This window comes from Bos taurus, chromosome 11 (assembly GCF_002263795.3).
Source record: "Bos taurus isolate L1 Dominette 01449 registration number 42190680 breed Hereford chromosome 11, ARS-UCD2.0, whole genome shotgun sequence".
NCBI classification, from domain to species: Eukaryota; Metazoa; Chordata; class Mammalia; order Artiodactyla; family Bovidae; genus Bos; species Bos taurus.
In genome coordinates, this window is record NC_037338.1 from 61,758,175 (window position 1) to 61,784,256 (window position 26,082).

Sequence of the window (26,082 nt, forward strand, 5' to 3'; positions counted from 1 at the left end):
AATATCAATAACCTTAGATATGCAAATGACACCAACCTAATGGCAGAAAGTGAAGAGGAACTAAAGAGTGTCTTGATGAAGGTGAAAGAGGAGAGTGAAAACCTGGCTTAAAAGTCAGCATTCAAATAAGTAAGATCATGACATCTGGTTCCATCACTTCATGGCAAATAGAGAGGTAAACAATGGAAACAGTGAGAGACTTCATTTTGTTGGGCTCCAAAATCACTGCAGATGGTGACTGCAGCCATGAAATTTAAGACGCTTTTTCCTTGACAGAAAAGCTACAATAAACCAAGACAGCATATTAAAAAGCAGAGACATCACTTAGCCAACAGAAAAGCTACAATAAACCAAGACAGCATACTAAAAAGCAGAGACATCACTTAGCCAACACACGTCCTTACAGTCAAAGCTATGGTTTTTCCTGTAGTCATGTAGGGATGTGAGAGTTGGACCATAAAGAAGAATGTGCACCAAAGAACTGATGCTTTCGAATTCTGTGGTGCTGGAGATAACTCAAGAGTTCCTTGGACAGCAGGGAAATCAAACCAGTCAATTCTATATGAAATCAACCTTGACTCTTCATTGGAAGAACTGATGCCGAAGTTGCAGTTCCAATACTTTGGCCACTTGATGCAAATAGCCGACTCATTGGAAAAGATCCTGACACTAGTAAACATGGAGGGCTTGAGAAGGGAATGATAAGAGGACAGGATAGTTGGATAGCATGATGGACTCAATGGACATGAGTTAGAGCAAACTCCAGGAAATAGTGAAGGATGAGGAATTCTGGCATGCCGCAGTCTATGGCATCGCAAAGTGTCGGACATGACAGTAACTGAACCACAACATATGGCAGTTCATTATTTTATTCACCACTTTTTACCCATGATAAAAATAAATTTAAAACAAAATTAATAGTTTTCCTATTTAAAAGCAAATTTCCTTTGCCATAGTTACATCCTTTTCAATCCTAACTTTTTTTGTGTGTTTATCTTCTTCTGCACCTTGATGACATTTTTTCTAAACTATTATTTTACAGGTTTCTTCTAGAATGACTTTGATTTTGTTGAGGAACTCTGTTTTTAAAATTTTGATTTAATTTCTTTATCTTTATTTTCATTTCTCTATATTGTTTGGATTTGTCTTTGTCTTCTTGAGATGAAAGCATAGGTCATTTATTTTCAATCTTTTTTTAAAAATAATGCATTTAAGGCTGTGAAGTTTCTGTGGCTGCAAGCCACAGATACTGATATATAGTATTTTCATTGTCATTAAGTTGTAAGTTTATAATTTCCATTTGATATCACCTTTAGCCCGAGTAATAAGTATGCTATTAAATTAGCTCAGGTTTTCTATTTATGTTATTCAAGTTGTTAATAGCCTTACTGTTTTTTTCCTACACCTCATGTGCCTCGTGCATTGCAGGCAGATTTTTTACCACTGAGCCACTGGGGAAGGTTCAAGTAGCTATAGCATTATTCATTTAACTACTGAGCTCCAAACTTTTTTAAAAGAAAAACCTTCAAGGAAAAATTGAAAAACCCACAAAGTGCAAGATGTTAGCACACCCTTCTCTTAAAAACATACTGTAACATCGTGTACTTTGTGGATTTTTCAACATTCATAAGACACATCTGTTATCTCACTGCATAAGCTACTTGAATGTCCTCATGACATGGCAGCTAGCTTCCCCCAGAGCAAGCAATCAGAGAGAAAGGGGCAAAAAGGAAGCCCCAATACATTCATTACCTAGTTTCAGAAGTCACACATCATACTTGAAGTGAGTTACCAGGTCTAGCTCATTCAAGGGATGAGAGGTTAAGGTACCACCTTTTGAAAAGAGGAGTATCAAAGAATTTCAGCACACATTTTAAAACTACCTCATGTTTTTTTTCCTTTTAATCCTTTGTCTTCAGATCTTTTGTCTGACACTTGGAAGCATTTATTTATGTATTTTCCCATTTGAACCATGATATTTTGGGTTTGGAGTGTTTTTTTATATGCAACACATACTTGAATATTTAAAAATCCAATTTTATGGTCTCTGATTTTCAATAGGTGAATTTAATTCATTAACATTATAATTACTGACGCTTAGACATTCTCGACAGCTTATTTTTTACTTTTTATTTGCCATACCTTTAATTATTTCCTTCTGATTATTTCCTCTCTGCTCTGTAATAATTTATCAATTTTTATTTCTTTGGTGTTTTTTTTCTTATTTACTGATTCTAAAGTTACACCATTTGTGTTGGTTGGTTAGGGTTACTACCAGAAGAAAACAACATAGCCTGGGCACATTAAACAAGAGAAATATTATTTTCTCATAGCTGTGGAGGCTGGAAGTTTTAAGACGAAGGTGTTGACAGGTTTGGTTTCTCCTGATGCCTCTGTCATTGTCTTGCAGGTGACCATCTTCTTGCTGGATTTACCTCTGTGCACATACATCCCTGTTGGTCTTTCTTCCTCTTCTTATAAATACACCAGCCATTTTGGATTAGGGCTCCACCTCCATGGCCTCATTTAACCTTAATTATATCTTTAAAGGCTTCACTTCCAAATATATTACATTGGGAGTTACAGCTTTAGCATATCGGTTTGGAAGGAAAGGAGGATGTAACTCACTTCATAAAATCACCCATTCCTATTTTTCTGGTGAATATTCTTAAATTCTTTACATACTCGTATCAGCTTATTTTTCTAACAACACATGGGGTTTATTAGTATTTACTTATTTTGACCTCTCCATTCACCTGCTTTGCTACAACTTAATTATTCACCCTTCCTTTCCCAGGAACATTTTCTTGATTCCTAGTCCCCCTTCTTACAACATGGAGAACTTTGGCGCTTTTGTCAACTTTAGCAGTCATCTTATCTGGACGTTAGATTTCTGCTTTCTTTCTTCAATCTGATTTTGTGTGTTTTCCCATTTTCAGTGGATTCTTCACAACTTCTGGTCCCTTTATGTATTCTTGACTTTAATTCCAGTTATAAGTCTTAAACACACAGACGCACACACTTACATTTCATCATTAATAAAGGTATGGCAGAGGAGGGAGAAGCTGATGAACACACTCAATCCACTATCTTAAAACAGAAGAGGTACATTTCATATAGAAGTTAATTCTACAGAGTAGAGACTTCTGACCGGGAAAATTTGAACTTGGAAATTCAAGACAGGTTTGAGTCAATAGAAGTCAAAAAAAATTATATTCATAATATTGTTTATAATTATTTTAATTAATTTACATTGATTCAGTTATAATGCTAAATTGTAATTCTTGCTTCAGAAGTGTACAGGTATAAGACTCTTCTAAATAAAAACAGTGCCAAATAAGCTATTTTATGTCAATTTGATCACCAAGTAAGTGCCTTAGGAGTGGCAGATGTAAGGCATACTACAGAAATCATGCCAACGGAAGACAAACTACCCAGTATCATTATGCCAAGGGAAGGCACAGGTGGCTGGAGAGCAGCAGCTACAGGTCTTTTTATAATGTTATCAAATGGCACACACTTGACTCCAGCTGTTCCTGTGCCAATGGCCAAGGTAATTAGGGATGCCAACATGAGAGAGTTCAGAAGGCACATTCATCCTCATGCCATCCAACATTGGACCAGAGAAACAATCTTGGGTGGCACATTAACTGGCTTTTGTGCCACAGAAATAATTAGGTTGGAGAGGTCACTTCAACTTTGAAAAGCAGGATAAGGTCCCAAAGGCACAGAATTAAAAGTATTTCTATGACCAATAGAAAGATTTCAAAACCACACAACTTCTACCTAGAGAAAGCAGGGACAACGAAGAGTCTAGAGCTTCAACAACAGTGAAATTTTAAAATATTTTTAGAGTTACAGAAAAGTTTGCAGTACAAAGACCTTTTTTTCTTGAATCATTGGAGAGTAAGCTGCCAACATACTCTTGAATATGCTTGTGTTTATCTCCTACAAATTTGGATATTGTCAAATCATTAGAATCATGAAATGAACACTGGTAACATGACTCTCATTTAATCACTGAAGTTTCACCATTTATTGCAGTAATGTTCTTCACATCATACAGATCCATTTCTTGATAGATTTAGCTGCTGTGTCTCTTTAGTATAAAATAGTTCTTCAGTCTTTCCACTGATATGAACTTAGATTTTTTGAAGAATATAGGCTAGATATTAGAATGTCCCTCAATTTGAGTTCAATTGGTGTTTCCACATGATTAGATCCAGATTATGCACATTTTTAAGGGCTGTTGTTTCCTTATTAAAATATATAAGGTAGCAAATTATTTTTACTTGTTCAGTTTTGATCATTTGATTAACATGGTGATCTACCAGCCTTGTCCACTGTAAAGTAACTCTTTTTCCTTTTGTAAACTGCCTTGTGGGGAAATATTTTAAGACTATGTAAATAATACCCTGCCACATTCATTAATGATTGTTGCCTTATTCAAGTACTGTTATGATATTTGCCAAACTGTGATTTTCCTCATTTTATCATTCCTTTTAGATGTATTAAACAACTTTATTTATTTACTTATGTAATTACTTATATCGATGTGAATGCAGGGTGCCTCATTTTATTATATAACATTTTATTATATAATGGATTATAGGCATACTCTGGAGATATTGTGGGTTCAGTTTCAGACCATTGCAATAAAGCAAGTCACAAGAATTTTTTTGGTTTCCTATCGCATGTAACAGAGAAGGCAATGGCACCCCACTCCAGTACTCTTGCCTGGAAAATCCCATGGATGGAGGAGCCTGGTAGGCTGTAGTCCATGGGGTCGCTAAGAGTTGGACACGACTGAGCGGCTCCACTTTCACTTTTCACTTTCATGCATTGGAGAAGGAAATGGCAACCCACTCCAGTGTTCTTGCCTAGAGAATCCCAGGGACGGGGGAGCCTGGTGGGCTTCCGTCTATGGGGTCGCACAGAGTCGGACACGACTGAAGCGACTTAGCAGCAGCAGCAGCATTACATGTAAAATTTATGTTTACAGTACACTGTAGACTATTAAGTATGCAATAGCATTATGTCTTAGAAAACAATGTACATACCTTAATTTTAAAAGGCCGCAGAGTGCCTGAAGAACTATGGACAGAGGTTCATAATACTGTACAGGAGGCAGCAAACACAACCATCCCAAAGAGAAGGCAAAGTTGTTGTCTGAGGAGGCTTTACAAATAGCTGAAGAAAGAAGAGAAGTGAAAAGCAAGGGAGAGAGGGAAAGCTACACCAAACTAAATGCAGAGTTCCAGAGAACAGAAAGTAGAGATAAGAAGACTTTCTTCAATGAACAATGCAAAGCAACAGAGGAAAACAACAGAAGGGGAAAGATGAGAGATCTCTTTAAGATAATTGGAAATATCAAAGGAACATCTCATGCAAAGGTGGGCACAATAAAGGACAGAAACAGTAAAGACCTAATAGAAGCAGGAGAGATCAGAAAGATGCCACAAGAATACACAGAACTGTACAAAAAAGATTTTCATGACCCGGATAACCACAATGGTGTCGTCATTCACTCAGGGCTAAACATTCTAGAGTGTGACGTCAGGTGGGCCTTAGCAACAGTATTGCCAATAAAACTAGCAGAGGTGATGGAATTCCAACAGAGCTATTTAAAAGCCTAAAAGTTGATGCTATTAAAGTGCTGCACTCAATATGTCAGCAAAATTGAAAAAGCAGTGGCCACAGGACTGGAAAAAGTCCCTCTTCATCCGAATTCCCAAGAAGGGTAGTACTAAAGAATGTTCAAACTACTGGATGATTGCACTCATCTCCCATGCTAGTAAAGTTATGCTCAAAATCCTTCAATCTAGGCTTCAGCATTACACGAACTGAGAAGTTCTAGATGTTCAAGCTGGGTTTAGAAAAGGCAGAAGAACCAGAGATCAAATCGCCAACATTCACTGGATAACAGAGAAAGCAAGGGAATTCCAGAAAAACATCTACTTCTGCTTCATTGACTATGCTAAAGCCTTTGACTGTGTGGATCATAACAAACTGGAAAACTCTTTACCTGTCTCCTGAGTATGCGGGTCAAGAAGCAACAGTTAGAACCTTATATGGAACAACTGACAGGTTCAAAATTGAGCAAGGAGTACAAGTCTGTTTACTGTCACCCTGTTTATTTAGTTTATACGCAGAATACATCATTCACAATGCCAGGCTGGATGAGTTACAAGGTGGAATCAAGATTGCTGGGAGAAATATAAACAACCTCAGATATGCAGATGATAGATACCACTTTAATGGCAGAAAGTGAAGAGAAACTAAAAGCCTCTTGATGAGGGTGAAAGAGGAAAGGGAAAAAGACAGCGTAAAACTTAATATGAAGAAAACTAAGATCACATGGTATTTGGTGCCATCACTTCATGGCAGATAGAAGGGGAAAATGTGGAAGCAGTGACAGATCCTCTTCTTGGGCTCTAAAATCACTGTGGATGGTGACCTGCAGCAATGAAATTGGACGAAGATTGCTTCTGGGCAGGAAAGCTATAACCAACCTAGACAGTGTATTAAAAAGCAAAGACACCACTTTGCTGACAAAGGCCCATATTGTCAAAGCTATGGTCTTTCCAGTAGTCACGTATGGATGTGAGATTTGGACCATAAAGAAGGCAGAGTGCTGAAAGAATTAATGTTTTCTAACTGGTGTTGGGGAAGACTCTTGAGAGTCTCTTGGACTGCAAGGAGATCAAACTAGTCAATCCTAAAGGAAATCATCCCTGAATACTCATTGGAAGGACTGATGCTGAAGCTGAAGCTCCAATATTTTGGCCACCTGATGCGAGGACTTGACTCACTGGAAAAGACCTTGATGCTGGGAAAAATTGAAGGCAAAAGAACAAGGCAACAGAGGATGAGATGGTTGGATGGCATCACCAATTCTATGGACATGAACTTTGCAAACTCCAAGAAGTGGTAAGGGACAGGGAAGCCTGGCATGCTGAAGCCCGTGGGGTTGCAAAGAGTCAGACATGACGTGGCAACTAAATAACAAAACTGTTTAACAAGTGCTATCGTCTGAGTCTTCAGTGAATTGTGGTAGTAACATAAAAGACCACTGTTCACATATCACCCTAACCATGAAAAAGTTTGAAACATTGCAAGAATTACCAAAATTTGACAAAAAGCCATGTAATAAGCAAATACTATTGGAAAAATAGTGTGATGGACTTCCTTGAGGTAGGGATGCAACAGACTTTTGATTTGTAAAATATGCAGTATCTATAAAGGACAGTGAAGTGGAGGTGCAATGAAATAAGGTGTACCTGTAAAATCATCCCATACCATTTTCATATATTCATTAAATATTAAAAATATTTCCTAGTTTCTCTTATGATTTCTTTTTTTTGCAAGTTTTTCTTCTCTTTTTTTTAATTTTTAAAATTTTTTTTATTTTTAAACTTTACATAATTGTATTAGTTTTGCCAAATATCAAAATGAATCCATTCTTCTTTGAATGACACTTTCACTGTAGCACTGTTTCATATGCTGTTAGTTGGGAAATCTGTATATGTATGCATATTACTGACATAATTCATTTGGTGTCATATTTCAGTCTTCTAAAGTGTATTGTGGTTTATTTTATGGACCAGCAGACAGTCTATGTTTAGTTATTATCCCATAGACATTTGAAAAGAACGTGCATTCTAAAGTTGTTGGAGATAAGTTCAAAATCTGTCAGTTTAAGTTGGTTAGAAGGTTCAACATATCTTTTCTGATTTTTTTTTTTAGTACTCGTTCTTTGAATACTGCATTTGTCTGTTTCTCTTTGTTGTTGTCAGCTTTTGCTTCATATATTTGAAGTTGTTATTTTGTACATAAACATTTAGAAATATGTCTTTCTATTCAACTTTATCACAAGTGTCCTTTTTTATCTCTGGTAATACTTCGTCATGAAATCTAATTTGTCTGATACCTTACTGTTTGCAGGGTATTATCTTTATAATTTCAATCTATTTTGTCATAATAACTTAAGTGTTTCATCTTAGAGACAGAATATAATTAGGTCTTGCTTTTTATCCAGTTCCACAATCTTGGTCTTAAAAAAAATTCAGTCTCTACTTTTTAATTGGAGTGTGAATTTAATTGAATTTAATATAATTATAAATATTTGGGTTTAAGTATCATGGGTCTTATCACCATCTTGCTTGTTTGTTATTTGTTATCCTGTACTGCCCTCTGTGGGGTTCAGTACTTTTAAAGTGTTTTTACATTTCTGTATTGACTTTTTATTTTTCGTTTTTGGCTGTGCCGGGTCTTCGCTGCTGTGTGGGCTTTCCTCCACTTGCAGCAGGCGGGGCTGCTCTCTAGTTGTAGTGCATGGCTTCTCACTGCAGTAGATTCTCTTCTAGAGCATGGGCTCTAGGCACAGGGGCTTCAGTAGTTGCAGAGCATAGGCTCGATAGTTGTGGAGACAGCTTAGATGCTCCTTGACATGTGGGATCTTCCTGGATCAGGGGTTGAACCCGCATCTCCTGCACTGGCAGGTGGACTCTTCACAATGAGCCACCAGGGAAGCCTTCTCTATTGACTTTTTAAAGTTGCATATCTACTTAAAATTTTAAGAAAATCATCTAGGCACTATAACATGCAGTCTTATCACAGTTTATTTAGAATAATATTATACCACTACAGGTAAAATGCACAAACGTTACAGCAGTGTCATTTTTATTTACCCCAACTCCTTGTGATGTAATTTCATACCTATATATGTTATAAATACAATAGTGTATTGTTGGTACCTTTGCTCTAAACAGTTATAGTTTAAAGACACTCTTCCACTAGGAAAAATAGTTTTATTAGAAGTATTATTAATAATACTTTTATTGATTTGTTAAGAAAATACTTTCATTGTTAATATTTACCATCTCCAGAGCTCTTCATTCTTTTATGTAGACCCACATTTGTTAGCATATTTGTTCTACCTAAAGAATTTCCTTGTGGTGCAGGAATTTTTCTTGTGGTTCACATCTGCTGGTGTTGAGTTGTCTCAGCTTTTATTTATCCAAAAGTCTCTTTATTTCATTCTCATTTTAGAATAAATTTCACTGGATATAAAATTGTGTTGAAAGTTTTGATTTTTTTCAGTACTTAATGCTCCATTATCTTCTGTCATCATTGATTCTGATGAGAAGTCAGCCATAATTCCTATTAGCTGTTAATACTTCTACATAAATTTTTTATGGGTATTTTAAAGATTTTTCTCTTCATCATTGGTTTCAGTATTTTGGATACTGTGCCAAGATATTGTGGGCCTGGGTAAAGCTGCCTTCTGTTTGGAGCTCACTGAGCTTCTTATGTCTGTAGACTAACTTCTTTCACCAATTACATATGTTTTATAGAGTACTTGATTTTGTCTTACCTGTTACTGAGGCTTTGTTCATTTTTGCAGTGTTTTCTTTCTTTCCTTCAAATTGGATGATCTCTACTGAAGTATCCTATTCACTAATCCTTTATTATATGGGGCCAATACTTTTTAAAGTAGAATTTTTCATTTTAGATTTCATATTTTTCACTTCTAGAATTCCTCCCCTCCCACTTTCTTAGTTTGTGTCTCTGCTAAGAATCCCTATATATTCACTAATTATGTTCTTTTAAAATCCTTGAACATGTTTATAATAGCTGCTCCAAAGTGCTTGTCTGCCCATCTCAATCTCTTGGTATCCTAGGGTCTGTTACTATTAGCTTTTTTCTCTTCATAATACATCACATTTCCCTACTTCTTCACAAACGTAGTAATATGTTTATGCTGGACATTGTGGATGTCACATTGTAGGGAGTCTGGATTATAACTGTCTTTCTTTAAAGGCTATTGAATCTTTTGTACTAACAAGCATTAAATTAGTAGTGGATTACTTTGATCCTGCCAAGTTGGTTTTATGATTTTTAAAGGCAATTTTGTAAATTGTCATAGGATGTGGCCCTTATTCTTAAAGGATGACATTTCTGGGGTTTCATATAAATGCTCAGAGGTTGCTTCACTTTGGCTGAACCAGAATTAAAGCATTTCTCAGCATTGTGCAGCCTCTCCATTCAGCTCTCTGTCACAGCAGAGGCTCTTTGATAAGCTTTGTCTATTGGGTCCCCACTCGTCACACAGATTCTCCCTTTCTGGTATCTTGCACCACAAATTCTAGAGCCCTCATCATCCCTGAATTCTGAACTCTTATCTCTTGGTCTTCAGCTAAGTGCCATCACTGGTCTCTGCTCTGGAAATAGCATCCAGGGCTCATCTGTGTATTCTCCACTTATTGAGGGTCACGGTCCTGCTGTCCTTAGGGTACACTGCCTAAATACAGTTCTCTTATGTATTTTGTCCAGTTTTACAGTAAGAGGGCAAGTCTGAGAACCAGTTTGTCCATTGCCTGGAAGGGGAAAATTCCTCTTTCCCTATTTTATATCAGTTGAACCACTATTAATTATATGATTATTTTTCTTTGTTTGAATTTAGTAAGAAACAAACAACATTGAACTATAGGGACCAGTGAGAAACTGACACTTTTCTATAGGACAAGAGATGGAGTATTCCAATAAATGGGGTTCTGTAAATCATTCAGGCTAGATCAGATTGTCATTCTACAAAAAGTAGTCTTACTGAAATCTTTGTATATTTTCATAAAGGATAAAAAGAAAAGACTAGCTTTCTTAGACTTAGTTATGGGTAGTTATCAAGTCATAAATTACTAAGCTTTGGGGAACTTTCTAATCTTTATATGAGCAGTTTGGTATAATTGGAAATGGCATGGATTTTATAATCAAACAAACATATCTGAGTTTGAATCATGATTTTCAGTTTTCCTTATCAATTTATCAACTATGAAATAGGTATAATAATTCTACTGGTTAGGATTATTATGCAAATTGAATAATAACATACATAGCCTCTGGTGTAATGCAGCCATTTTGCAGCTGATTAAGAAAAATTAATTCCTTTAATGTTTTAAGCTGTAATGATTTTGTTACTGGTAATCATAAAGCACTGCTATAAATTTAAGCAGGCATAAAAACAAATATCTTCTACTGTTATAAAAAATAAAGACTTGCATTATTCATCCTACAAGATTAAAACAATTCTTTAAATGGAAGAGCTGAAATTTTATTTTATTTACTTTCTTTGAAATGAGTTACAATTGGAAAAAAATTAGGTTTTACTCTTTGAATGCTTTTACTTGGAGTGATATACCCTAGTATACAACATTTTATGGTTTTATTTGATCCATTTTGGACACAAAATTGATGACATGTCATGCTTAAAAGTAGAGTTTGTGACATTTAAGGCTCTTAGTGATTAATAGTTCAAACATAATAGCACATTGCAGGGAGTTATACAGAATTAGAAAGCAGCTAGTGCCAAGTTTAACACTTATAACTCACCTTCAAAAAATATACTGAAAACTTCTGATTCCAGTTATCCATTTAAGAATATATAAGAGGATACTCTTGATAACAACTAGAACAGCTCGATAAATAATTTTTTAAATTGTTTGTTTTTTTGAAGACACTGGAGACCTACCAAGGCAGTATTTGAATGACCAAGATCCTAGACAGAAGCAAAGCCCAGAGAGGTCAGTCTGACATTTGGTGCTGCTTTTGCTTTCAAAGCATTTGCAAATTTGTAATTGGTGGCTCAGAGGCTGAGAAACTTGGCAGAAACCAGTGTTTGAAAAGTTGACAAACCACACAGAGCTTTAGGCAAGAGCCAGGCTCCTCTGTCCTAAACTTTCTCCCGGAGTTTGCTCAGTTTCATGCCCAATGAGTCAGTGATGCTATCTAACCACCTCATCCTCTGCTGCCCTCTTCTCCTTTTATCTTCAATCTTTCCCTGCATCAGGGTCTTATCCAATGAGTTGGCTTTTGCATCACGTGGCCAAAGTATTGGAGCTTTACCTTTGGCATCAGTCCTTTCAATGAATATTCAGGGTTGATTTCCTTTAGGACTGACTGGTTTGATCTCTGTGTAGTCCAAGGGATTCTGAAGAGTCTTCTCCAACACCACAATTCAAAAGCATCAATTCTTCAGCGCTCAGCCTGTATGGTCCAACTCTCACATCTGTACATGACTACTAGAAAAACCACAGCTTTGACTATATGGACCTTTGTCAGCAAAGCGATATCTTCATTTTTTAATACGTTGTCTAGGTTTGTCATAGCTTTCCTATCAAGGAGCAAGCATCTTTAATTTCATGACTGCAGTAACTGTCCACAGTGATTTTGGAAAGGAGTATAACAAGAATATATATTGTCATTCTGTTTATTTAACATATCCAGAATACATTATGCAAAACGCTGGCCTGGATGACACACACATACAAGCTGGAATCAAGATTGCCAAGTGAAATAAAAATAACCTCAGATATGCAAATGATGACACCCTAATTGTAGAAAGTGAAGAGGAACTAAAGAGCCTCTTGATGAAGGTCAAAGAGGAGAGTGAAAAAGATGGCTTGAAACTCAACATTCAAAAAACTAAGATTATGGCATCTGGTCCCATCACTCCATGGCAAACAGAAGCAGAAAAAGTGGAAGCAGTGACAGATTTTATTTCCTTGGGCTCCAAAATCACTGTGGACACTGACTGGGCTAAAGTGACAAAGTTAGTAGCATCTGCTGAGGAGGCAGAGCTTTAGGCTGGGACTCCCGAAGGACTACAGTCTTGATATAAATATAAAGTGGAAATACACTCTCAGACTGAAACTCAGCTTCAAATAAACTCAATTACAGAATAGATTAAAATGTAGTTTAACCTTTAACCTAACTATTATAGTTGCCAGAAACAAAGTAAATCCTTTCTGGAGGAAAATAACATCATACATAGTCTCAAATTATCACTAAACTTTTAAAATCTTATGTCCAAAATTCAATTTAAAAAAAGGTAAGAGTAAATAACTGCCAAACAACAGCAACAACCAAAAGGCTTACCAAAAAGGCATTAGTTTGGAGAAAAAGAGGAAAAATACACTAATAAAAGAGAAAAACGGAATAAATATAGTTAATACAAAGAAGGGCAAGAATGGTTAGATGAAAGAACATATAATAAGTCGGAGAAACAGAAAAGAAATAGTGTACTGTTATTTATGTCATATGTCAAACTAAATAATCCAGTTATAGACAGACTGCCTTTTCATGTTCTTGGTTGTTTCCTTTGCTGGGCAGAAACTTTTTGGTTTGACATAGTCCTGCTTATATATTTTAGCTTTCACTGCCTTTGCTTTTGGTGTCTTACTCAAAAAAAAATCACTGCCAAGACCATTGTCAAAGGGCTTTTTCTCAATGTTCTCTTCTAGGAGTTCTATGATTTCAGGTATTACATGTAACTCTGTAACCCATTTTGAGTTCTTTTTTGAGAGTGGACCCAGTTCCATTCTTTTGCATGAGGCTATCCAGTTTTCCCATCACCATTTACTGAAGAGACTATCCTCTCCCCATTGTGTGTTTCTGGTGCCCCTGTCAAAGGTTAGGAAACAGTATATGCATAGGTTTACTGCTAGGCTCTCTATTCTGTTCCATTGGTCTCTATGCCTGCTTTTATATGAGTATCATTAAAATATGGAATACAATGTCACCATTAAAGTAATGATATAGATCTATATTTATTTTACGAAAAACTGTCACTGTAACATTGTTGAATGAAAAACATTCTAGCTATAAATAAAAAGTTTAATATAGAGACTTACACAGAGAAATACTTTAAAGGATGTTCATTTCTGCAGAAGAAAATTCCAAGTGATTTTTTTAGTTTTTGTTCTTTATATTTTATGGTATTATTTTTTATTATTATTTAGTCCTATAATCAAAACATTTTATTTTCATCTAAGGGCTTCCTGAATCAACAATTTTGCTTACAAAGTATATTATCCTATATAGTCATGAAATTTAGGTCCTGTTTCAGGTTATTATTTCTTGCAACTGGCATGTAAAAGCCATCTCTTACTAGTAACAACACATGGTATCTCTTTAGTACTTCCCCGTTTACAGAGTACTTTCAATACAGTATCTGCACAGAGACTCAAAAACAATCTCAAAATGGATTAAAAACCTAAATATGACACCAGATACTATAAAACTCTTAGAGGAAAACATAGGCAAAATACTCTTGTGTAAATTGTGGCAATATTTTTTGGATCCATCTCATAAAGTGAAGAAAACAAAAGCAAAAATAAACAAGTGGGACCTAATTAAACTTAAAAACCTTTGCACAGCAAAGAAACCATTCACAAAATAAAAAGGCAACCAGTAAACAGAGAAAATATTTGCAAATGATATGACTAGTAAGGGGTTAATATTCATATATCCCCTTGATCTAGCCTTGTTGTGGTGATGGGGCTTGCGTAACTCAGTGAATCTATGAGCCATGCTGTGCAGGGCCATCCAAGACAAATAGGTCATAATGATGTTCTGATAAAATGTGTCCACTGCACCTTATCTTTGACAAAGGAGGCAAGAATATACAATGGAGAAAAGTCAATCTCTTTAACAAGTGGTGCTGGGAAAACTGGTCATCCACTTGTAAAAGAATGAAACTAGAACACTTTCTAACACCATACACAAAAATAAACTCAAAATAGATTAAAGATCTAAACGTAAGACCAGAAAATATAAAACTCCTAGAGGAGAATATAGGCAAAACACTCTGACATACATCACAGCAGGATCCTCTATGACACACCTCCCAGAATATTGGAAATAAAAGCAAAAATAAATGGGACCTAATTAAACTTAAAAGCTTCTGCACAACAAAGGAAACTATAAACAAGGTGAAAAGACAGCCTTCACAATGGGAGAAAATAATAGCAAATGAAGCAACTGAAAAAGAACTAATCTCAAAAATATACAAGCAACTCCTACAGCTCAATTCCAGAAAAATAAATGACCCAATCAAAAAATGGGCCAAAGACCTAAATAGACATTTCTCCAAAGAAGACATACAGATGGCTAACAAACACATGAAAAGATGCTCAACATCACTCATTATCAGAGAAATGCAAATCAAAACCACAATGACGTACCATTTCACGCCAGTCAGAATGGCTACTATCCAAAAGTCTACAAGCAATAAATGCTGGAGAGGGTGTGGAGAAAAAGGAACTCTCTTACACTGTTGGTGGGAATGCAAACTAGTACAGCCACTATGGAGAAGAGTGTGGAGATTCCTTTAAAAAGTGGAAATAGAACTGCCTTATGATACAGCAATCTCACTGCTGGGCATACACACCGAGGAAACCAGAATTGAAAGGGACACGTGTACCCCAGTGTTCATCGCAGCACTGTTTATAATAGCCAGGACATGGAAGCAACCTAGATGTCCATCAGCAGATGAATGGATAAGAAAGCTATGGTACTTATACACAATGGAGTATTACTCAGCCATTAAAAAGAATACGTTTGAATCAGTTCTAATGAGGTGGATGAAACTGGAGCCTATTATACAGAGTGAAGTAAGCCAGAAAGAAAAACACCAGTACAGTATACTAACGCATATATATGGAATTTAGAAAGATGGTAACCATAACCCTGTATACGAGACAGCAAAAGAGACACTGATGTATAGAACAGTCTTTTGGACTCTGTGGGAGAGGGAGAGGGTAGGATGATTTGGGAGAATGGCATTGAAACATGTATAATATCATATATGAAACGAGTCGCCAGTCCAGGTTCGATGCATGATACTGGACGCTTGGGGCTGGTGCACTGGGACGACCCAGAGGGATGGTATGGGGAGGGAGGAGGGAGGAGGGTTCAGGATGGGGAAAACATGTATACCTGTGGCGGATTCATTTTGATATATGGCAAAACCAATACAATATGGTAAAGTTAAAAAAAAAAAATGTGTCCACTGGAGGAGGAAATGGCAATCCATTCCAGTATTCTTGCCATGAGAACCCCATTAACAGTATGAAAGGCAAAAAGATATGACTCCTGAATATGAGTACCCCTAGTTGGAAAGTGTCCAGTATGGTACTGGGGAAGAGCAGAGGACAAATACTAATATAGCTCCAGAAAGAAGAAGGAGCTGGGCCAAACCAGAAATGATGCTCAGTTGTGAATATGTCTGGTGGTGAAAGTAAAGTCTGATGCTATACAAAACAATATTGCATAGGAACCTGGAATGTTAGGTCCGTGAATCAAGGTAAATTGGACGTGGCCAAGCAGGAGATGGCAAGAGTGAATATTGACATTTTAGGAATCAGTTAATTAAAATGGACAGGAGTGGGCAAATTTAATTCATGTAAACATTATATCTACTACTGTGGGCAAGAATACATTGGAAGAAATGGAGTAGCCCTCATAATTAACAAGAGTCTGAAATGCAGTACTTGGATGAAATCTCAAAAAGGAGAGAATGATCTCTGTTCATTGCCAAGGCAAACCTTATTCAATATCACAGTAATCCAAGTCTCTGCCCCAGCCACTGATGCCAAAGAAGTCGAAGCTGAAAGTTCTATGAAGATCTATAAGAACTTCTAGTACTAACATAAAAAAAAAAAAAAAAAAGATGGCCTTTACATCATAGGGGATTGGAATGCAAAATTAGGAAGTCAAGAGATATCCAGAGTAATAGGCCAATTTGGCCTTGGAATACAAAATGAAGTAGGGCAAAGGCTTACAGAGTTCTGTCAAGGGAACATGCTGGTCATAGCAAACATCCTTTCCCAGTAACCCAAGAGATGACTTTACACATGGACATCACTAGATGGTCAAAACCAAAATCAGATTGATTATGTTCTTTGCAGCCAAAGATGGAGAAGCTCTATACAGTCAGCAAAAACAATACCTGGAGCTGACCATGGCTCAGATCATGAGTTTCTTATTGTAAAATTCAGGCTTAAACTGAAGAAAGTAGGGAAAACAAATAGGCTACTCAGTTATGACCTAAATCAAATCTCTTATGATTATACAGTGAAAGTAACAGATTCAACAGATAAGATGTGGTAGACAGAGTGCTTGAAGAACTATGGACAAGGTTCATAACACTGTACAGGAGACAGTGACCAAAAACATCCCAAAGGAAAAAAAATGCAAGAAGGCAAAGTGGTTGTCTGAGGAGGTTTTTTAATAAATGCTGAAGCTTTTATTATAAATAAAAGGTTTTTTTTTTAATATAAATAAAAATTGAAGAATGAAGAGAAGCAAAAGGCAAGTGAGAAAGGGAAATAAATACCCAACTAAATGCAGGGTTTCAGAGAATGGTGAGGAGAGATAAAAAGGCCTTCTTACATGAACAATGCAAAGGAATAGAGGAAAACAATAGAATGGAAAAGACTAGAGACCTCTTCAAGAAGACTAGAGATATCAACAGAACATTTCATGCAAGGCTGGGCATGATAAAGGATAGAAATGGTAAGGATCTAACAGGAGCAGGAGACATTAAGAAGAGGTAGGAAGAATACACAGAAGAACTATACAAAAAAAAGTCTTAATGACCCAGATAACCACAGTGGTGTGGTCACTCACCTAGAGCCAGACATTCTGCAGTGTGAAGTCAAGTGGGCCTTAAAAAGCATTACTGCAAACAAAGGTAGTGGAAGTGACAGAATTCCAGCTGAGCTATTTCAAATCCTAAAGATGATGCTGTTAAAGTGTTGTACTCAATACGTGATGAAATTTGGAAAACTTAGCAGTGACCACAGGACTGGAAAAGATTAGTTTTAATTCTAATCCCACAGAAGGGCAATGCCAAAGAATGTTCAAATACTATACAAGTACACTCATTTCACATGCTAGCAAGGTTAGCTCAAAATCCTTCAAGCTTTCATTCAGCAGCACATGTACCGAGAACTTCCAGATGTAGAAGTTGGGTGTCAAAGAGCCAGAAGAACCAGAGATCAAATTGGCAACATTTGCTGGATCATGGAGAAAGCAAGGGAATTCCGGAGCCTCACTGACTAGATTAAAGCCTTTGACTATGTGGATCATAGCAAATTGTAGAAAATTTTTAAAGGGATGAATTTAGACTACCTAAGACTACCAGACCACCTTACATGTCTCCTGAGAAACTTGTATACCGGTCAGGAAGCAACAGTAAGAACCAGACATGGAACAATTGAGTGGTTCCAAATTGGAAAAGGAGTACCTCAAAGCTGTATATTGTCACCCTATTTATATAACTTATATGCAGAGTACATCATGTGAAATGCCAAGGTGGATGAATCACAAGTTGGAATCTAGATTGGTGGAAGAAATATCAACAGCCTTAGATCTGCAGATGATAGCACTCTAATGGCAGAAAGGAAGGAGGAACTAAAGAGCTTCTTCATGAAGGTGAAAGAGGAGAGTGAAAAAGCTGGCTTAAAAATCAGTAGTAAAAATCTAAGATCATAGCATCTGGTCCCATCACTTCATGGCAAACAGAAGGGGAAAAAGTGGAAGCAGTGACAGATTTTATGTTCTTAGGCGCCAAAATCCCTATGGATGGTGACTGCAGTCATGAAACCGAAAGACATTTCCTCCTTGGAAGGAAAACTATAACAAGCCTAAACAGCATATTAAAAAGCAGAGACAGCACTTTGTCAACAAAGGTCTGTATAGTCAAAGCTATGTTTTTTCCAGTATTGAGTATGGATGTGAGAGTTGGACCTTTATGAAGGCTGAACACCAAAGAATTGATGTTTTCGAATTGTAGTGCTACAGAAGACTCTTGAGGGACTGCAAGGAGATCAAACCAGTCAACCTTAAAGTAAATCAACTCTGAACACTCATTGGAAAGACTGATGCTGAAGCTGAAGCTCCAATACTTTGGCCACCTGGCGGGAAAAGTGGACTGACTAGAAAAGATCCCAATGCTGGGAAAGACTGAAGGCCTATGAAGCAGGGGGTGGCAGAGGATGAGATGGTTAGGTAGCATCATTGACTCAGTGGACATGAAATTGAGCAAACTCTGGGAGATAGTGGAGGACACAGGAGCCTGTTGTGCTGCAGTCCATGGGGTCACAAAGAGTCAAACGCGACTTTGTGACTGAATGACAACATTCATAATATATATAAAGCTCCTATGACTCAACATCAAAAAACCCCCAAAATCTCGATTATAAAATAAGCAGAAGAATTGAATAGACAATTGCTTCAAAAAGGATATGCAGATGGCCAACAGGCACATGAAAGGATTCTCAGCATCACTAATCATCAGGGCAATGCAAATCAAAACCACAATGAGGTATCTCCTCACACCAGTCAGAAATGGCTATCATCAAGAAGAACACAACAGCTGTTGGTGAGGATGTGGAGAAACGGGAACCATCATACACTGTTGGTGAGAATGTAAATTGGTGCAGTCACTGTGGAAAACAGTATGGGGTTTCCTCAAAAAACTAAAAGTAGTACTACTAGCAATTCCACTCCTAGATATATATCCAAAAAACAAAACCCACTAATTTGTAAAAATACATGCACTTCAATGTTTATAGCAGCATTATTTACAATTACCAAGGTATTAGATAAATGAATATATATATATATGCATACCACTCAACCATAAATCAGAATGAAATTTTGCCATTTGAAGCACTATGGGTGGACTTGGAGGGCATCATGCTGAGTAAAATAAGTCAGAGGAAGACAAATACTGTATGATATCTAAAAACTACAGCAAACTAGTGAATATAACAAAAGGAGCAGACTTAAGGAACAAACTAGTGGTTACCACTTTGAAAAGGGAAGCAGGAGGGGCAGAAAGAAACAAATGGTTATTATGGGATTGTACGAAATCATCTGTGTGAAACTTAAAAATTGTAAATTGTTATAGAATTTAAAACCTCTTTTATTCAATTAAAAAAATCCAACATATGCTGCTACTGCTAAGTCACTTCAGTCGTGTCCGACTCTGTGCGACCCCATACACGGCAGCCCACCAGGCTCCTCCGTCCCTGGGATTCTCCAGGCTAGAGTGGGTTGCCATTTCCTTCTCCAGTGCATGAAAGTGGAAAGTGAAAGTGAAGTCGCTCAGTTGTGTCCGACTCTTAGCAACCCCATGGACTGCAGCCTACCAGGCTCCTCCGTCCATGGGATTTTCCAGGCAAGAGTACTGGAGTGGGGTGCCATTGCCTTCTCCAACGTCTGGATAGGTACTATATTATCATCATTTACACATAAAACTCAAAAGTTACGGACTTTGAAGACAACTTATGACCCAAATTCCATGTATCTACCATTACACCTTCCCATTACACCCTTCCTTAACATGATCTGGATATAACAGAATAGAGTATACTTCCCAGAACTGAAAGAAAGCTGATGTAGCTGAGAGGTGAGAGTAGAGGGGCTGTAGATGCCACTTCAAGGAGTTAGAATTTACCCCAAAGGCGATAGAAGATGCTAAAAGGTTTTAAATATGGAAGAATGAAATTATAAATTATGATTGTTTTGACCAGGGGTCTGCAAACATATTTTGTAAAGCACCAGAGAGTAAATATTTTAGGCTCTACAAGCCAGATAGTTTCCTGCAGCCACTCAACTCTGCCATCGTAAGGCAGTCATACACATTACATAAGTAAGTTTGGCTATGTTTCAATACCACATTTATGGATATGAAAATCTGAATTTGAATATCATGTATTTTTAATATCATGTATTTTAAAGTATATTGACACTTTTTATTTTATTTTTTTTAATGATTTAAAACTGTAAAAAGCCATTTGGGAGCTAAATTTGCTTGGTAGGCCATAGTTTGCTGACCCCTAATTTAGAAGATGATCACTTAGGCTATGTGTAAAAGTAGACAAAGAGGTACTTTCTGACTCATTTCATCAGGTCTAGTACCCACATACTTACTTTTTAATATTCAAGGTCTGCTCTATCATGCTATATATGTCTTTTATCTCTCTACCACCAACAGATATGCTAATGCAAAAAGAATATTCTCAGGTTAAGCATTACATTTTATTTGCGACCCCTTTGTGTTCAATGTAGTCATATTTTTCTTCTTTAAGGATGAGATATCTTAGGGGTAGAAGGTAATTTATAGGTAAGAATAGTACTGTTTGTTTTATAAATTTTTAAATGCAAAGAGGTAATAATTCTTAGTATGTAGGCTAGATCATAATTTAAATAGTAATAATTGATTAGAAAACATGATAAATTCTTTAGAAAATTTTAAAGTGGAGCATCAAATGTATATAGTAGATTCATAAGCTTAAATGGAACTTTAAGGCCTTAATCCTCTCTTAAGGCTTTTAATGCTTCTTAAAGACAGACCTTGGGCTATAAATAAAAAGTTACATATGAAGAATAAGGATATAGCATTTTGATTGTTCACTTTTACAAATAAAAAGGAAAGCAAAAGTATCTCTCTCATTTCCTTATTTTAGATTTTTATCTTTTACTAATAAAAATCCTCATGGGTTAAGGTTAGCCTATTAGTAGAAAGTCTGTTTGGCTTTAAACTAACATGGAGACTTTATATTGTTACTGCCTAGAAAGTGAAAGTGAAAGTGAAGTTGCTTAGTGGTGTCCGACCTTTTGTGATCTCATGGACTATAGCCCACCAGGCTCCTCCATCCATGGGATTCTCCAGGCAAGAGTACTGGAGTGGGTTGCCATTTCCTTCTCCAGAACTGAGACTAAATGCTGAAACAGATATGATTTGAAAAGAAGTTTGTAAGATGGCTATGATGAGTATCGGTGCGTGCTCTGTCGTGTCTGACTCTTTGCAACCCTGTGGACTTGTAGCCCACCAGGCTTTGATGATTATGTATTAGTTAATAGTTAATGTAGCATAAATTACAGAACAGTATAATAATACATTGGGAAATAAAGTTTATCAGACACTAAACATATAAATATTCATCTCTTTAGTTATTATTTTGGCTAGAAAGAAGGCTGGGACTACAGACATAAAAAAATAAGGAAATAGGAAGAAAATCTACCTTTATTGCTGAGTAGTGGCAGAGGTGAGGAGGAAATAAAGTGACAACGTCACTTGGGTCAGAAAAATCTAAGAAGTGTTGTAATTAAATTTCTGACACTGTGATGTATGAATGCATAGACTTTGGTGAAAATAATAAAATGTCCCCTTAATATACTTATATGCCTGATCAACGTGACCTAACAAAATACAGACAACCAGCAAATAGCAAAAGGTTCACACATTTGAAGTAATTAGATGTTTTCCCATGATCAATGAACGCACAAAGCACAGTTTAATTGAGTGATGCAAAATTAGAATTTAAACAGCAAACTCATTTCAAAGACAAGATAAACTAATATATGAACCCATATTAACATCTAAAGCATCAAAGCTTAAAGTACAAAATGTCTTCACTGTACAGAAGATTCAGATAAAAGAGCCTTCTCAAAGTTTTTATTGTTTTCCAGATTTTTTGACAGCAGTGGAATTTCTATGGAGCAGAATGTGCTGAAAATCAGGAACCCCACCTTTGTTTATCTGATCTCATTGTGGCAAAAGATCTTATAAAATAAGAACCTAATACAGAGCACAAAGATGTGTAAAAAACTAGTCTATTTTACTGTTCCATAATTAATAAGTTGAGGATTAAAGCATATTTGAACTTATTATATTCTCTTGGATCTACTTTGCACTGTGGTCACTTTAAAAATATAAGTGAGAACATTCAAACTGTTACTTCTCACTAAAACCTAAGGGACAAACTGAGCACATTCAAGATCTCAGCGACATGTCTTGTCCTGTGTCCTGGTTTCTGAAGCTGTACTTCTATAGGGAATGGATTAGAAAAAATTTAAGCTTGTTAGATACAAAGGTGTCATCCTCTCACATCAAAGTACAGGAGGAGAGACATTCAAGAATTATAAATTCTTAGAAAACATAAAAAATCCTTTGGGTCTGGCAAGGAAAATGTCAGCAAGTCAAAAGAGGCTAGATGGCTATTGACCAGTTTCATGAAGGCAAAGCTGCAAGCCAAGATGGAATAAATGCTTTCCCACCATGTGTTGAAGGCACAAATGACACTAATCCTTTTTAATGGTCACAAAAGCTGACAACTTACTCAGCGTTAGAACTGAAAGCACAAAATCATCCCAAGGAATGACTCACCATAAACAGGTCACGAGCACCAATGTCAACAGCTAACAGAAATGCCTTTTCAAATCTTTGGTACCTGTAAGGAAGTAATGTTATATGTTGTGAACAAAACTATAGAAGAGGAGACAGCAGTTTGTTTAATGTACTTATATGCTATTGTTTTTGTTCTGATAAAAATATTCTCAAACAGTAGGGACTTCACCTGCTGGGATCTTCCCTATGTGAACTCTTATTTTATTTAGGAGGTGCTGATGCACACAGCCTGTGCAGGGGTTCAGTGTAACTGTCAAGCACAAACATAATCAGATTCAGTTCACTTCAGTTCAGTTGCTCAGTTGTGTCTGACTCTGCGACCCCATGAATTGCAGCATGCCAGGCCTCCCTGTCCATCACCATCTCCCGGAGTTCGCTCAAACTCACGTCCATCGAGTCGGTGATGCCATCCAGCCATCTCATCCTCTATCGTCCCCTCTTCCTCCTGCCCCCAATCTGTCCCAGCATCAGAGTCTTTTCCAGTGAGTCAACTCTTTGCATGAAGTGGCCAAAGTACTGGAGTTTCAGCTTTAGCATCATTCCTTCCAAAGAAATCCCAGGGCTGATCTCCTTCAGAATGGACTGGTTGGATCTCCCTGCAGTCCAAGGGACTCTCAAGAGTGTTCTCCAACCCCACAGTTCAAAAGCATCAATTCTTCGGCACGCAGCCTTCTTCACAGTCCAATTCTCACATCCCTACATGACCACTGGAAAAACCATAGCCTTGACTAGACAGACCTTTGTTGACAAAGCAATGTCTCTGCTTTTCAGTGTGCTGTCTAGATTGGCCATAACTTTGTCACCATCTGCAGTGCTTTTGGAGCCCAAAAAAATAAAGTCTGACACTGGTTCCACTGTTTCCCCATCTATTTCCCATGAAGTGATGGGACCAGATGCCATGATCTTCGTTTTCTGAATGTTGAGCTTTAAGCCAACTTTTTCACTCTCCTCTTTTTAGTTCCTCTTCACTTTCTGCCATAAGGGTGGTGTCATCTGCATATCTGAGGTTATTGATATTTCTCCCGGCAATCTTGATTCCAGCTTGTGCTTCTTCCAGCCCAGCCTTTCTCCTGATGTACTCTGCATAGAAGTTAAATAAGCAGGGTGACAATATACAGCCTTGATGTACTCCTTTTCCTATTTGGAACTAGTCTGTTGTTCCATGTCCAGTTCTAACTGTTGCTTCCTGACCTGCATACAGGTTTCTCAAGAGGCAGGTCATGTGGTCTGATATTGCCATCTCTTGAAAGTGTCACAATAACCAGATCAGGTGCTGCTAAATGTAGAGAAATGATAGCTTAGGAAATACATTTCCTCATTATATTTTCCTTTGTTGTATTTTGTTGTGTAAGTGGAAAGTAGGAGGATATGGACAATACAGCAGGATAAGAACAATTAATAAATCATGGATTTATATTAAAAGTTGAGAAGTCAAATGTTGAAGTTTTACAAAACTCTCACATTAGTGATCTGGGGTAAAAACATCCCCTGCTGTTGTAAATGAAAATAATAAGTGGTTTCTAAGTATTTTAAAAAGGTATTATTTTTCTACTATTTCATCACAATCATACTATCTTTCCCTGACGTATAACTAAGAATTTTCTTTGTGAGGACAAACTTTAGTTTACATCAATTACCTCTACAGAAAATTTAAAGTCCTGAGAGAAAAGCATGTCATGAACATATAATTTGCACAGGATTTTGGAATAAAAGGTCGTCTATGCTGAAACTTACACAGATGTAACAATCAGTTTTTCTGACTCAAGAAACAAGCAGATATATAACCAAGTTCTGTTCTATATTGTGAAATATGATGGTATACTAAGTTTTCACATAAAACATAGCAGAAATGGGGAATATTATTACTAAGAGTATATAGAGTTTATTAGTGAAATAGCTAATATAATTAAAATTCAAACAAGGCTTATTATTATTCCATATGAGCTGGTAGGCCAGAAACTGAAACACTTTGTAATTTCCATACTGTGTTTGGTAGCTGTTCTCCCATCTACTCTCTGGTTCTTCTTACTGGTATCTCCAGTATTTGCTGAATCCTTTTCAACTGTGGACGATCAGAAGAAAATTGTGTTCATATTTGTTCCAGGAAAATGGCTGACTCTATATATTCAGTGGACGTGGGTTGTAATAAGGAAGAGGACAGATCAGCAAGTTGTACTGTTAATACTATTCATAGATTTACTGCCATTTTGCATTTGTTCCCATCCACTATATTGAAACTTTTCTAGCAATAGTAATTATTCATCCTCTAAGATAAGTGTGCTCTTTTGGCCACATCTGATCCTATTAACTTACCCTACTTGAAACCCCCTTTCTTTGCATTTGGAGATCCATTCTTGCATTTGGAGAGTCATCTTTTGTTTTCTCAATTCTTAGATTTCACCTTCTTAGTCTCCTTTTTAAGTTAAGTTTTCACCCGCCCCGCCCTCACGTCCAAGATGGTGGCGCTCTACTGCGGTGGCGGGCTCAGGCCTCTGATGCTGTCCTGGAGCCGGGATCTGCCCTGCATCTGGCACGCCCTGCATACCTCCGTGGTTTGCTTCAAGAACCGGGTGGCCCGAGTCCGAGTGGACAAGGGGAACAAACCAGTGACCTACGAGGAAGCGCATGCGCCTCACTACATCGCCCACCGCAAGGGCTGGCTGTCACTGCATACAGGTAACCTGGATGGGGAGGACCACGCTGCCGAGCTAACAGTGGAAGATGTTTTCCTTCGCAAATTTATGCTGGGCACCTTCCCAGGCTGCCTGGCTGACCAGCTTATTCTGAAGCGCTGGGCTAATCAGGTGGAGATCTGTGCCCTGGTCCTGAGGCAGCTACCTGCACACAAGTTCTACTTCCTTGTGGGCTACAGTGAGACCCTGCTGTCCCACTTTTACAAGTGTCCTGTTCGTCTGCACCTCCAAACTGTTCCCTCAAAGGTTGTGTATAAGTATATGTAGGACATACATTAAGCTTTTTACATCAAGCCTGCGAAGGACAGAAACTTGTGAAAATGGACTGAAGTAGAAATAGGGGAAATACAT

General features: G+C 37.2%; 1 protein-coding gene and 1 pseudogene across 5 annotated transcripts in view; one reads left to right on the forward strand and one right to left on the reverse strand.

Moving 5' to 3' along the window:
• The window catches only part of WDPCP (WD repeat containing planar cell polarity effector), a 304,438-nt gene that overhangs the window by 39,012 nt on the left and 239,344 nt on the right, over positions 1-26,082 (reverse strand). For 4 of the 5 annotated variants that reach the window (XM_005212781.5, XM_059891308.1, XM_059891305.1 and 1 more), the window contains one exon: positions 23,018-23,081. The exons of the other annotated variant lie outside the window; for it this stretch is intronic. In XM_005212781.5, the coding sequence (XP_005212838.1) occupies positions 23,018-23,081 (64 nt within the window). The remainder of the gene's footprint in view (positions 1-23,017; positions 23,082-26,082) is intronic. 5 annotated transcript variants of the gene reach the window in all.
• On the forward strand, positions 25,486-26,033 carry LOC505058 (mitochondrial ribosomal protein S24 pseudogene; annotated as a pseudogene).